The sequence below is a fragment of the Geotrypetes seraphini genome, chromosome 5 (assembly GCF_902459505.1).
Source record: "Geotrypetes seraphini chromosome 5, aGeoSer1.1, whole genome shotgun sequence".
NCBI lineage: Eukaryota > Metazoa > Chordata > Amphibia > Gymnophiona > Dermophiidae > Geotrypetes > Geotrypetes seraphini.
The window spans coordinates 107793626-107808549 of record NC_047088.1 but is presented as its reverse complement, the minus strand read 5'-3'; the positions used below and the strand labels follow the sequence as shown (position 1 = coordinate 107808549).

The 14924-nt window shown below is 44.9% G+C and overlaps 1 protein-coding gene across 2 annotated transcripts in view; it reads right to left on the bottom strand.

Annotated features, from left to right (window-relative positions):
- SRCAP (Snf2 related CREBBP activator protein) overlaps positions 1–14924 on the bottom strand; it is an 891636-nt gene that overhangs the window by 26803 nt on the left and 849909 nt on the right. For both annotated transcript variants that reach the window (XM_033945009.1, XM_033945008.1), the window contains exon 33: positions 7437–7520. In XM_033945009.1, coding sequence (XP_033800900.1) covers positions 7437–7520 — 84 coding nt within the window. The remainder of the gene's footprint in view (positions 1–7436; positions 7521–14924) is intronic.

Here is a 14924-nt window from a genome sequence, read left to right as displayed (position 1 = left end):
CCGGGAGCGCGTTCCATGTGTCCACCACCCTCTGAGTGAAAAAGAACTTCCTAGCATTTGTTCTAAACCTGTCCTTTTTCAATTTCTCCGAGTGCCCCCTTGTACTTCCTTCATCTTTCCTGGAACCAAGGTCAAACTCACCTGCCTGTAGTTACCCGGGTCACCCCTTGATCCCTTCTTGGGGTGACCCGGGTAACTACAGGCCGGTGAGTTTGACCTCGGTTCCGGGAAAGATGATGGAAGCACTGATTAAGGACACCATCTGCGATCACATAGAAAACAATGGGCAGCTGAAGGCAAGCCAGCACGGCTTCTGCAAGGGAAGGTCATGCCTCACGAACTTGCTGTACTTCTTTGAGGGAATAAACATAAAGAAGACCCTCCAGTGGCCAAACCTGCACCAGCACATCTAAGCCTTTGTTGCCGGGATCGTGACGGAGGCTGATGAACCAATATGCAGCTGAACGCCCTCTGGGACAGGGACCATTCCTCAAGGTCAAGAGTCTGATGACTGAGATAATCCACCTGATCATTGTCAACCTAGACCACGAGGTGGGTTTCCACCTACCTACAGCAAAGCTGGGCCTCCACGCACAGAGAAGTGATCCTGGTGTCCCCTGGCAACTGACAGAAGTCACTGTCATGGTGGTGTCCCAAAAAATCCGCACGGCCCAATTCCAGAGAAGATGCTCAGAGTGGAGGACAGCCAGTTGATTCCAGGTGATTGACCACTTGTGTTCTAAGTGGGGCCACCGGCTCTGAACCGGACTGTGCAGACAAAGAGCACCCCAGCTGAAGAGGCTAGCAACCATTTTCAGGATCATCCACTTCGAGATCTGGAGGGTAAGACACCTGGACAGGGAAAGAGAACGTAACCACCAGGCTAGGTTATTCTGAGCCTCCGCTGTCTAGGGAAGTTGGGAATACAATGGATCCCGCTGCAGACCCCAGTGGGAAATAAGCGCATCCTGCAGCAGCCGCAGGAGTGCCCTGGTCCAAGGAACCACATTAATCATTGCCACCAGGGACCCCAGGACCAGAAGGGACTGCCAGGCCTTCAGGACCGGAGAGCCTAGAAAGTCCCAGAAAAAATGTCGAAGCTTCTCCTGGAACAAGACAGGCAGGCAAACCTTATTCTGACCTGGGGAGCAGCAACCCCCAAGTTATTTCAAGTCCTGTGTTGATTCGAGGTGACTCTTTAGGAAGTAAATCACCCAGCCCAGGTGTTGAAGCAGCTGGATGACTTGGCAAACCACCTGATGCTACTCTGACTCTGCCGGAGCCCTGAGTAACCAGTTGTCCAGACACGAGGGGATGTGAACACCAAGTATTTGCAGGTAGGCAGCCACCACCACCACCATCACCTTAGTGGAGGTCCTGGGTGCCGCTGCCAACCCGAAGGGTAGAGCCATAAACTGGTAATGCTGCTGAATGTGGAACCTGAGGTACTTCCTGTGTTCTGAAAAGATGGGAACATGAATAGACCTCTGTCAGGTCCAGAGAAGCTAAGAACTCCCCCAGAGCCACTGAGGCAATCACTGAGCGCACCATTTCCATACTGAAATGTTAAATTTTGAGGGATGCATTGACCACCTTGAGGTCCAGGATCGGTCTCTGATCTTCAGAGCCCCTCTGTGGCATGATAAAGTATATTGAATATAAGAACATAAGAAACGCCTTCACCGGATCAGACCTAGGTCCATCTAGTCCGGCGATCCGCACAGGCGGTGGCCCAGTTAGGTACTCCCTGTAGGAGACCCGGATTTCCCGTATCCCTTGATATGATTTGCAAGAAGGTGTGCATCCAACTTGCGCTTGAAACCCAGAACAGTAGTCTCCGCCACAACCTTCTCCGGGAGAGCATTCCAAGCGCCCACCACTCGCTGTGTGAAACAGAACTTCCTGACATTTGTCCTGAACCTGCTGCCACTCAGTTTCAGGCTATGTCCTCTTGTCCGTGTCACATCTGAAAATGTCAGTAATGCTGCTTCCTGGTCTATTTTGTCAACTCCTTTTAATATTTTAAAAGTCTCTATCAAATCCCCTCACAGTCTTCTCTTTTCGAGGGTGAACAGTCCCAGTTTTCTGAGGCATTCTTTGTAGCTCAAATTCTCCATACCTTTGACTAGTTTCGTGGCTCGCCTCTGCACCCTCTCCAGCAGAGTTATATCCTTCTTAAGGTATGGAGACCAGTGTTGGACACAGTATTCTAAGTGTGGTCTGACCATTGCTCTGTAAAGTGGCATTATGACATCCTCTGATCTACTCGTGATCCCCTTCTTAATCATGCCCAACATCCTGTTTGCTTTCTTCGCCGCCACCGCACATTAAGCCGATGGCTTTAGGGTTCTGTCTATCAGTACACCCAAATCCCTTTCTTGTTCGCATTTGGCTAATGTCACACCCAATATCCTATATTCATGTTCTTTGTTTTTCTTTCCCAGATGCATCACCTTGCATTTGTCTATGTTAAAATTCATCTGCCACTTTATCGCCCACTTTTCCAGCTGGTTCAGATCCTTCTGAAGATCCTCGCAGTCCCTTTGAGAGCCAACCGCCCGACATAGTTTTGTATCATCTGCAAACTTGATTATATTGCATGTTGTTTCCTCTTCCAGGTCATTTATAAAAATATTGAACAAGATGGGCCCAAGAACTGAACCCTGGGGGACTCCGCTAGTCACCTTCTCCCAGTCCGAGAATTTCCCATTTATGCTTACCCTCTGCATTCTGTTCTCTAGCCATTTGCCGATCCATCTGTGCACTTCTCTTCCTATTCCGTGACTTACTCATAAGCCTTGCATGCGGGACCTTATCAAACGCTTTCTGGAAGTCCAAGTAAATTATGTCCACTGGATCTCCACTATCCATTTGTTTGTTCACCTTCTCAAAGAATTGAAGTAAATTTGTCAAACATGACTTCCCTTTCTTGAAGCCGTGTTGACTAGCTCTTATTAGGTTGTGATCTTCCAGGTGTTGTACAATGATATCTTTAATTAGTGCTTCAATTATCTTCCCAGGAACCGATGTGAGACTCACAGGTCTGTAGTTTCCTGGTTCACCTCTTGATCCTTTTTTGAAAATTGGAATGACATTTGCTATCCTCCAGTCATCTGGTATTTGCCCGGTTCTAATTGACATGTTAGCTAAGGATTGTAATAGTTCCCCAATTTCTACTTTAAGTTCCTTTAATACTCTCGGGTGAATTCCATCCGGTCCAGGGGATTTGTCGCTTTTTAATTTGTCAATCTGAAAATATATCATGTCCAACTCCACATTTATTGTTGTGAGGCTTTCCTCTATGCCTCCGGTGAATATCCTCCCTGTTTCTGGCATTGTTGTAGTGTCCTCATTTGTGAAGACAGAGGCAAAGAATGAATTTAACCTATCGGCAACCTGTTTGTCTTCTTTAATTGACCCTTTCCTTCCTTGGTCGTTGAGAGGGCCCAATGCCTCTCTTGCTGGTTTTTTTCCTTTTATATATCTAAAAAAGGGCATGAAGTTTTTGGCTTCTTGCGCTATCTTTTCTTCATAGACTTTTTTGGCGTCTCTTACCACTTTATGACACTTTTTTTTGGTCGATTTTGTGACAGTTCCAGGCCTTTGTCGTTTTTTCCCGTTTCCATTTTTTCCTTTGATCTTTTTTCGCCTTCCTTTGGATATCTTCGGTATGTAAAGATTCTGTGCTTCTGTGATGGTGTTTTTCAGTAGAGACCATGCTTGATCAACTGTTTGGATTTCTGCTTTGCCCTTCTTGAGCCGTTTTCTAACCATGGTTCTCATGCTATCATAATTCCCTTTTTTGAAGTTAAAGGTTGTGGCTTTAGTCTTGATTGGTTTCCCCTTTCCGATGCCAATGGTAAAATTGATCATACTGTGATCACTTGTCTCCAGCGGGGCCGTAACCTCTACATCTGCTGTCCTTCCAGCAATGCCATTTATGACCAAGTCCAGGATTGCGTTTCCTCTTGTCGGTTCTCCCACCATTTGTTCAAGGAAGCAATCTCCTATCATTTCCAGGAATTTTAACTCCCTGCCGCAGATTGAATATCAGCTCATGCTCTGGAACAGGCTCAATGGCTACTAGGCTCAGCAATCTTTGAACCGTTGCCTCCACCCAGGAAACTTTTTCCGGCCTTCCTGCTGGGGAGATCAGAAAAAGCTCTGCCAGGAGCCGAAGAAACTAGAGCCAGTAGCCGTCCTGAAGAAGCTCCAAACTCAGTGGTCAGAGGTGATGGCTCTCCAATCTGTGGAAAGCGGCCTCCCAATCTGCGGAACAGCCAGAGACCTGTCGTCAGAACTGTTTCATAGAGGTCGAAGCTGAACGGCTTCCAGTTGATCATTGGTGCCAGGAACTGCTGAATTTCTGGCTGGCTGGCTGACTGAGAAGAACGCTGCCTGAAGGGCCGTCATAGTACTGACAGAAATGGCTGAAAGGACTGAAATGACTGAAAGGTAGGGCACCCTGAGCCTACAGGGGCCCGGGGCCTGTCATCTGGCAAGGACCGGATTTGTGGTCCAGTACTCTAGCCATAAGGTCAATCAGACCCTTACCAAACAGCAATTGCCCCCTGAAAGGCAGTCTACTCAGGGTCGCCTTAGAGGGTGAGTCACCAGATACTGGCAGATCCACAACTTCCTACGCAACAAAATGGAATACGTCGATAGCTTCCTGAACACTCCAAAGCTAATATGCAAGGCGTCTGCCATATAATCCACCCTGGAAGTCAAAAAGGGGAGATCCTGGATCATGATAATGTCAGGATCATGGCGAAGCGCATGTTTCATGTTTATTAAAATTTGATGCAAACACTTATAACATAGCTCTGGCCACATAGGAAGAAGCCACCGACTCTTTTAGACTGGCAGCCACAGGGTCAAGGTGAGCAAGGATAAAATCCACTTAATGGTCCTGAGCATCCTGCAGCTCCCCCCATCTTCCCCCCAGCACTGGGGATTGAAGCGTGCATAATGGCCTATGCCACTGAAAAACAACTTTCTGGTGTGCAAAACACTAACTAAAGGCATCCGCCATCGGATACAGCCTGAACATGGCTCGAACGCAACTTAAGGGACTCTCAGGTGCCTCCCAGGTATCTGTGAGCATTATGAAAATGTCCAGATGATCAGGGAAGGTCGCCAACTGCAGTTTCTTGCTACTCAGAAGAGAGCATTCTGCAGCCGCTGAATTAAAAACCCCTGGAGGGTCTTAGAGATCAAATCAACCAGAACCACGGGTTTGAAAAATCACCCAGATCCTGAGCCTCATGCAGATCTGGATCCCGGAGATTCATGAGTGCTGTAAAATCCCCCAAAGCAGTAGTACCAGTCTGCGTGAGCAAAGGCATCCTGGTTGGCCGTGTTATCAGCCAGCGAAAACATCCAGGGACAACTCGGAGAGACTGTACTGAAAACCCCGCATCTTAGGAACAGGGAGCCCTCAGTGCCAGCAAGGATGCCAGAGGAGGCATGGAAGATGCTTTTATCTTTGTCAAAAAAAAAGCCTGATATAGCATGCTAATAAATTCTGGGGGAAACCTGTCTGAGGCAGTAGCTGCCTCCTGCACACCTCTCTTAGAACTTCTGGAGGACTTATGCGCTTGAGACACAGAAGCACAGCTGCAATACACTGGCGCCATAAGCGTGCTGTCCATGGGGCCCACTTTCAACTTTTTGGACTCCTCCCAGCTTGAAAGAGTGGCAGGACCCCCTTCAGGGTCAAGGGAACTTTTGCCGATGAAATTTCACCCCTTTTCTGTGCCGCAGAGCACGTGGAACACGGCCACTTGCTAGACAGCCATCTACTGCAAACAGGGCCTTAATTTGAAGTATCCTGCCCTGGGGAGTCCATCTGAGTGGTTTTCTTGCAAAAACAAAGCTTGTAGAGGCAAAAAATAACTTTAAATTTAAATTGGTAACATCCTAGATGGCCACCATGGGCACAATTTTCGAACCAAATTAGCCCGGGAAAAGCATAGGAATCCCCCCAAATACAATGATTTTAGGGGTGGGGAACTACGGCTAACTCTCAAACTACCCAAAATTCACTTTTGGAGTCCCCCCAAAATCACTGAAAACAGGCTGTCAGCTCTGTATTCATTGTGCCATGCTGTGCTGGATGCTGCAGAAAAGGAAGCTGAAACAGCTTACAGGGAGATCCTCTGCTCAACAAGCATGCAAACTGGACTGCTGGTCTTCTGATTGCCCCTCCAGCCCAACTCCAATGGTCAAAGACCTCCGCCACCAACAGACACCCCTGCATACGCGAACTGGCAGAGGAATGGAGTCAGCCCTAATCCCGGATACACCTCCACAGAGCCAAATCCACTAGCGGATGAACCTGGAGTGAGATGGCTACCAAGGGAACAGTCCTTGAGCCCCAATCAAAAAGTGCAGGCTGTCCAGGGGGTGCACTGCCAGGTAGCCAACCCCAGGAAACAGACTTGTCCTCAAAGTCTGTGATCTCCCACAGCCAGAGCTGTCCCCGCTTAGAACCTCTGCAGCACGAACAAAAAGACCGAGTTTAAAGATAAATAAACACGAGCAGAAAAGACTAGCTCCTACTGAATTGAATTCCTGACGCCAGTCCTAAGGTAGGGGAAGACGGTCTAAAGTTATGTAAATGAGTTTCCTATAAGCTGTCTAGCGATTGCACATGCATAACCCACTTGTCCAGGAACAGAGTGGGATTGTACAAGAACTTAGAATTAACATGGAATGTGAACAATTGTAGTTAACCAATATGTGTGGACCACGGGCATAGCCACAGGTGGAGCCCTCTATTTTTAGCTCAGGTCCACCTAGCAGCACCCTACCCTTGGTGTTGCTAGTGGGGATCCCGCAATAGCTCTCCTAAGCTGACCTTAGAAGTCAGTGGCAGTGTTCCTGAGCCATTGACACTAGCATCCCACTCATGCATAAGAACTGAGTACATGTGGGGTGCCAGTGTCAGACTCAAGAGTGCTGCTACTGACTGCTGAGGTTGCCTAAGGGGAGCTATGTTGAGCTCAGATGTCTATCTGGTGGGACTTGAGGATCCCTACCAGCTAATGTATTTAAATTTTAAGTTAAGCTGGAAAGGGGAACAGAGCAGGGGGTCAGAGAGGAAATGCATGAAGCCCTTGTGCCCACCTTTCTTATCTCACTGAATCACTAGTGTTGATGTACAAGAATATGTGGGTATGTGCATGTGTGGAGTAACAAACATATCAGAAAATTCAACACATTTGGGTGTTGACTTTTAGATAAAGCAGATTGTCTCTATACTAGAAATTTCAAATTTGAAACATGCATTTTCAGTGCAAATTAAAACATCTTTGCAATAGATGTACCTGCTATGAAAAGATGTTGTGTTATGTCATATGACCTAAATGCACAAATCAGTTGTGTGCATCTGATTTTGTACTTGCTTACTAATGGAAGAAGCTGATTTTCACCTCTGCTTGCTTGAGTTCCTCTTTACAGATTTCTTCCAAAGAGGCTTCAAGAAAATTCATGGCATACCGTTCAATCGGTGTCAGCTGTAAAAGAGAAAAGGTGCTGTGAGCTGGGGACAGGGGCTTATTAAAAAGGAGAATGAATGTTATTCAAGTGAGAATAATTCAAAAAGTGAGAAGACTTTTGTCTTCTCAAAAGCTGTTAAACCAGGAAATTGGGTCTTACAGCATCCTAGAAGACACTTAGGCCCTGATTCTGCCCCTATAGTGGGAGGGGCCTTAGGCACCTGGACCAATCATGCCCTTGGATCCTGTGGGTTGGACAGTGGAGGGGAGGCCTGCCTCATTTGGACAGAGGTGGGCCTACTGGCCAACTTGCAGGTAAACCCAAAGGGGGGTTCTGGGGTGGGGGTTTTGTTGTGGGGGGGTCTGGCAGGAGGGTTTGGGCACCCTCCTGCCGGCGATCTTCGGGAGGGCCATTGGGGGGTCCGGCAGGAGGAGTCGGGCACCCTTCTGCTGGCGATCTTTGGGGGGGGGGGCGTTGGGGGATCCGGCAAGAGGAGTTGGGTACTCTCCTGCCGGCGATCTTCGGGAGGGTCCAGGTAGGGGGGTTGGGGCATTTAAAACCCGATTCTGTAACCGGCGTCTACAACATGGACATCGGTTACAGAATCGGATTAACTCTGGGCAGGTGTAGGCCCGATTCTTTATAGGACGACCAGGACAGGCGTCCTATACAGAATCCGAGCCTTAGTATGAAGCAGAAGTAGGCACAATGGGGTGAAAGTTTAAACTATTGCTTGCAGACAGTATTTTGAAAAAGCCTGTTATTTCTTCCACATATAGCTACATTTTTCTTGGCATTTCCATTTCTGTTTCACTAGCTGTCAGCGTTTAGTCTGTTTTCTGAACACTGACCACATCATCTTGGTTTTGTCCCCCTTAACACCTACAGATGACCATCCTTGCATTGTTAAGACCACTGTCTTTGGTTCTCCATTACACCAATAGTGTACTGTCAGCTCTACTGGCCAACACAAGTCAAACTTTCAATAGTGTTAGCAACATTCATTATGTGCTAAAACAGCAAGCACCCATGACAACTGATGCTCAGACATGAGGTCCCTCTGCTCTGCACATAGCCTTACCAATTTATTTGGTTATTTTCTTTTTTTTTTAATTTATATTTTAACACTATCAAGAAATACACTTCTTGTACAGAAATGAATAAGATATACAATTCCTATCTAAGGAAATTAAGTTAAAGAAAGTAAAATTATTCACTTAATCAATATTTAAAGTCCCATATTGATAAGGTCCCCAAGATTCTAATGAGTGAAATTCAATAAAGAAAAAAGGGAACTTGAGACGAGAAAGAGCGCGCAAGTGGTGCGAACCGGCTGTTGCAGCTCCGCGCGCCTTGTGGTTAATATACCAAAAAGCTAATTTGACGGTACACTCGGTCAGTTGTAAATAGCGACTGAAACAGTAGATTGTCTATGTATATTTACATTTCCTTTTTTTCTTTTCAGTCAGAATAATATTCCACCATGGGGGGCGTCACGTGCCTTTAAACAAGATGGCTGCTTAGCTTCTCTGCTCCGTTCCAGCCCAACCTAAATATCGCCAGCACAGCCCTGTTACACGGGAGTTCAGATCGCGGTTCGCTGCCTACCTCACTGAGAATGTCTGGCAAACCTAGTAAGTCGGATCCCGCCTCTGCCGCGAACTCGGTCTCCCCTCATTCGGCATCCAAACGCTCCAAACACGAGCCGCCATCACTACTGAAAACAGCCTTTCTATCTCGCACGACCTGCACGTTCTGAGGGAGCTCATGCAGGAAAATCTCGCTGCCACTGCCGACATCAAGAATGAGATGAGCAATATTATAGTTCAATTAAAGCAGCACAATGCCCGAATTGACCTCGTGGAGGAGCGCATGGATACACATGACTCCCAATACCTAACGGTTCAGCGTGATCTTCTCAAAATTTCCTCACTGCAGTCTGAATTGAAGGACATTTCCAACCGCATGCGTAGGAGCAATGTACGCCTTATTGGTCTCCCAGAATCTTCAGAAGGATCTAACATGTCAGTGTTTTTGCACTCCTTTATTCCTAAAATATTAAATATTCAATTCTCCCCTCCATTGGAGATTGAGCGTGCGCATAGGGTCCCCTCTGGCCTACCATCTCTGTCAAAGCCACCGAGACCCATCGTCATGAAACTCCTATGATACCCACAAGCCATCCATATCCTGCAATCAGCAAAATCTATTTCTGACCTAAAAGTAGATGGCAAGCGGATCATGTTTGTTCCTGATGTTTCAAAAGCAACAGCGCAAAAAAGAAAAGCTTTTCTCTCAATGCGTGCTCAGCTCAAAAGTATTGGAGCGCAATACGGGCTTTTTTACCCTGCTTGAATGAGGGTGACCTATCATAATGTTACAAAAAATTTCGACACCCCTGCAGACCTTCAAAAATACTTGGATGATTCTGTGGGTGCGATGACATGAATTTTCAATCTCATCATTTTCTACATTGAAGGACTGTGTCCCACATATCTCCGCATCTACCAAAGGCGGGCTGCGGAGTGATTTGCTGAGCTCCTCTTGTTAACATGCGACCCCATCTCAGGAGCTTCGTTTGTTATCTTATTCTAATTCACCTTAAGCATGAAATTGCTGTTTCTCTCCGTCTTTTCTTTTTTGTTCTCTTTCTACAGAGTGGTCACCCTCCCTTTCCACCTCAGCCATCTCTACTGATTGTCTTCAGTCACATCTGGATTTCATCATACCACGCCTTCTCGAATGGTTAAGATCCATCTTGTTTCCTTGAATGTTAAAGGGATAAATAATCCCATAAAGAGGACAAAGATACTACATTATTTCAAACACTTGAATGAGGACATTTGTCTCCTCCAGGAAACTCACCTCTCCTTAGAAGAAGCTTCGAAACTTTATGAAGGCTGGGTCCAACATTGCTTCGTCGCTCCTGCTCAGGGTAAGAAAAATGGAGTTATTACCCTGATGAAGAGATCCCTTAATTTCCAGCTCGTCTCTCACAAATTTGATCCTAACGGGCGTTGGTCACTTGTAGAGGGTTCTATAGCGGGCCAGCCCCTGAACATCTTCAACATCTACGCTCCCAACTCTGATGATCCCTCTTTCTTCAGATCTTTCCAGACTGTGAGCACAACCTCCCTGACATCCCTGAAATCTTTGCCGGAGATTTCAACTTTCCCATTGACCCATTCATCGACAGATCCTCCAATTGACGTCCAGCTAAGCTAGGTGTTCGTTCTGCTGTTCTCAAACTCATGGATCTCTATGGGTGGGTTGACATCTGGAGAATTTTCCACCCATCAACTAAAGACTACACTTTCTTCTCTGCCCCTCATCAATCCCACTCCAGGATTGACTATATTTTAGGTTCTAAGGATGTACTGAACCTTGTCTCATCATCCCAGATCCACGCTATTACAATTTCAGATCACGCAGCTGTTTCTTGTATATTTCACTGGTCTTCACCTTCCTCCTCTCGACATTGGAGACTGAACAACTTCCTCCTCCATGATGATGATTTCCTTTCACACATCAAAAAAGAATCTCAATCCTTCTTCGACACTAACATTGCCTCAGTCTCCGATTTCTCTATTGTGTGGGAATCATACAAAGCTTGGTTAAGAGGTGAAGTTATCAGTTACTCTGCCTTCCAGCTCAAAAAACGCAAATCTACTTTGTCTCAACTAGAAACAGATATACACTCGTATGAAACTATGCTCTACCATAGACATGACCCTTCCATATACAAAAAATTGCAACTTCTCAAATTCCAGTATAATGAAATTTTCAGTTCGCTCGCCTCAGCATCTATTTTTCGATGATCAGCTACATATTATTCATCTGCTAACCAATCTGGACATCTGCTGGCGTCATACCTAAAAGGAAAACACTCCAAGCACAGAATCACCCACATCAAATCTTCCACTGGTCTCCTTCATACTTCCACTAAAGATATCCTAGAAGAATTCCACACCTTCTACGAAGACCTCTACTCATCTGAGACTTCTTCAACAGACAATTCCATCCCTGATTTTTTTCAAACATTGGATCTACCTTCTCTCACTGCCTCCCAACAACACTCCTTACAACAACCGCTCTCTGCAGTGGAAATCACATCTGCCATCTCATCTCTACCATCAGCCAAAGCGCCGGGTCCCGATGGCTTAACTTCAGAATTCTTCAAAGCATTCACAGATCTTCTGACTCCACACCTCCTTTCTTACTTCCAGGACTTACTGTCTAACCCTCATGGACTCCATCGTTTTCTTGAGGCGAACATTATTGTCCTCCCGAAACCGAATAGGGACCCTCAACTTGTGAAAAATTATCGTCCTATTTCTTTATTGAATCTGGACTATAAAATCTTCGCAAAAATTTTAGTGTTCCGTCTGGAGAAAGTTCTGCCTTGTCTGATCCATAGAGACCAAGTAGGTTTTCTGAAAGGTCGCTTTGGAGCTGACAACACTAGATTGTTATGTCATGTACTCCATTCCACTCTGTCAGACTCTAGTCCCAAAGCAATTGTCTCGTTAGATGCTGAAAAAGCATTCGATAGAGTGGAATGGAATTATCTCTTTACTGTTTTGTCTAAATTTGGTCTACCTCCTTCCTTCATTCATATGATTTCTCTTCTCTATCATGCCCCCTTCAGCTAGGTTAATTGTTAAAGATGAAGCTTCTTCTCCTTTCACTTTACATAGAGGGACACGTCAAGGCTGCCCTATGTCCCCTCTCTTGTTTAATTTGGCCCTGGAACCCCTCCTAGTAGCTATTAGATCCTCGCCAACTATCAAAGGTATCTCCATAGCTGATATTGAGTTCAAAATCTCAGCTTATGCAGACGACATATTGCTTTACCTCTCTGACCCTGAGCCCTCTCTGACCTCTTTGATGCATCTAATTTCCTCTTTCTCACTAATTTCAGGTTATAAAATTAACTGGGATAAAACCGAAATTATGCCCCTAACTGATTCATGCATCCCATTTACTATTACCACTCAGCCTCTCACTTGGGTCACTGAAGGAATCAAATATCTAGGTCTCACATTTGGCAGAGTCCTCCGCTCAACTATACAACTAATCTCTGCTAAACTTCTTGCTCAACTTTCACTTACACTTTCTCCCTGGTCACTTTTACATCTATCTTGGTGGGGCCGTCTTGATACCTTAAAAATGATGGTAGTTCCGAAACTCACCTATATCTTTAATATGTTTCCTCTTCTATTCCCACCCTCACTGTATAAACAACTCGAATCAAAGATGTCTAGATTCCTGTGGAATGATAAGCCTCATAGGATCTCCCTTCACAAACTAAAAGCCCCCACACATCAGGGTGGTGTTAATTTTCCAGACCTTTTTAGTTACCACAAGGCCTTTATCTTACGGCAGGGAGCGGAATGGCTTTCTTCTTCTTCCTCACTGGATATCCCCAACTGGCTCCGCTTAGAAGCATCTCTAGTAAGGCCTCTCCCCCTCCTTCGCCTGATGAGAGCCTTGAGCTTTCCCAACCCTCTCAGGAATCCCATACTTTCAACAACACATAAAGTCCTTATGGAACTTGACACCCATCTTGACATCCCATGGAATCAATCTTCATTCTGTCCCATATGGTTCAATAAACATATAACTATTGATAAAAAACCTATTTCCTGGCCTCACTGGCTCACTCACCACATATAGGACTTAGGTTCTGTGAGTCACCCTGATGGAACCTTTCTTACATTCAATGAACTGATGGACTCCTTCTCCATTAATACGACACATTTCTACAGATGGCTACAGTTAAGATCCTCCATTAAAAAATCAGGTCTCTTTCCTATCACTTTCAACTTCGCTCCCTCTCTATATACACTTTCTCGACAATTTCTAGCACTTGGCCACACTGCCTCCCACTTTTATAAACTCCTCAAATCTTTAACCCCTACATCCGTATCCCACCTTCACTCTTCTTGGGAAACAGATCTTGAGACCCCTATCCCCGATGAGGCCTGGTCCCATATATATCACTCTACTTTCCATACCTCTCGGTCGGCCTCAAATCTCCAACACATGGTTTTTTTCTTACACAGAGCGATTTGGACCCCGGTCAAATCGAATAAAATCAATGCCTCCTTTTCTGATCAATGCTGGACCTGCCATTCCGACATAGGATCTCTAAAGCACCTCCTTTTTTCCTGTCCTACAATCACTTCTTACTGGTCCTCTGTATGGGATTCCATTTGCTCCGTCTTCCACATAAACATCCCTTTGACTTACCAAATGCTCTTATTGAAATCCTTCCAGGTATCCACCCTGATTTCTGCCTCAGATTATTTTCTGTTTGACATGTTATTCTCCTTGGCTATAAAAATCTTACTCACATGCTGGAAAGATTTATCCAAGGCTTCCCACTCACAGTGGTGGAATTTAGTAAGCCTTACCTACAGAACTGAAGCTTACTTGGCTAAATCTTCTAATAGATTTCGCTCCTTTCAGGAGAAATGGTCTCTTCTAAAATCTCATCTCCACTCCCTCTCTTCATCCTGAATAGACCACTCTTCTCTCTCCACTCCTCCCTCTTTCCTTTTCTTACGATATTATGATTTTCATGCTTAGGATTGCAGTTTGGTTATTTTTCACTTCTATATGATACATGCCCAGTCATTTTACACTGGCATCACGATTTTGCACTCTTATTTGCTATGTATTTAATAGTGTTATTAATTTCTTGCTGTACAGGGCTTTGATTGACTGTCACATATGTTTGTTCCATACCTTGCTTTGTATATTCATAAATTTAATAAACAAACCTTGACTAAAAAAAAAAAAAAAAGAAAAAAGGGAAAACACATCCTATTTCACAAAGTAGGCGGTCAACTATTAGTGAATACAGAAACAATTTCTTAATTTCTTATTAAGTTGTTGTTACAATTCCCCCTTCAAGACATTTCATGGTTAAGAATCCTGACAGCTGAGAAGGTTCAAAGAATATTTAGTTACTAGACTTATATTTTATGACACATTTGCACGGATATCTTAGAAGAAAAATTGCCCCCATTGCAGTCACCCCTGGTTTTAACAACAATTGTTTTCTACGTCTCTGGGTTCCTTTTGTCACATCTGGAAACACTTGAATTTTTTGACCCAGAAAATCCTTTTGTCTGTTCTTAAAGAATAATTTCAAGATCCAATTCTTGTCAGGCAACTGTGACCAACAAAGTAGCTGTTCTAACTAATTCTTTCAATGAGGTATCCAACATAGTTGTTAAATCCATCTGTTGATTCTAATCTTGTTGTTGCAGATGTTGTTGTCCCTCTTGATTTTTTATTGGAAGATAATACATTTTTGAGAAAGGAGGAAACAGTTCTTCTGATATATCAAGTATATAATTCCAATAAAAAGATTTGATATCGTGAAAATATTTTTTTTAACATATCTTTAGCTG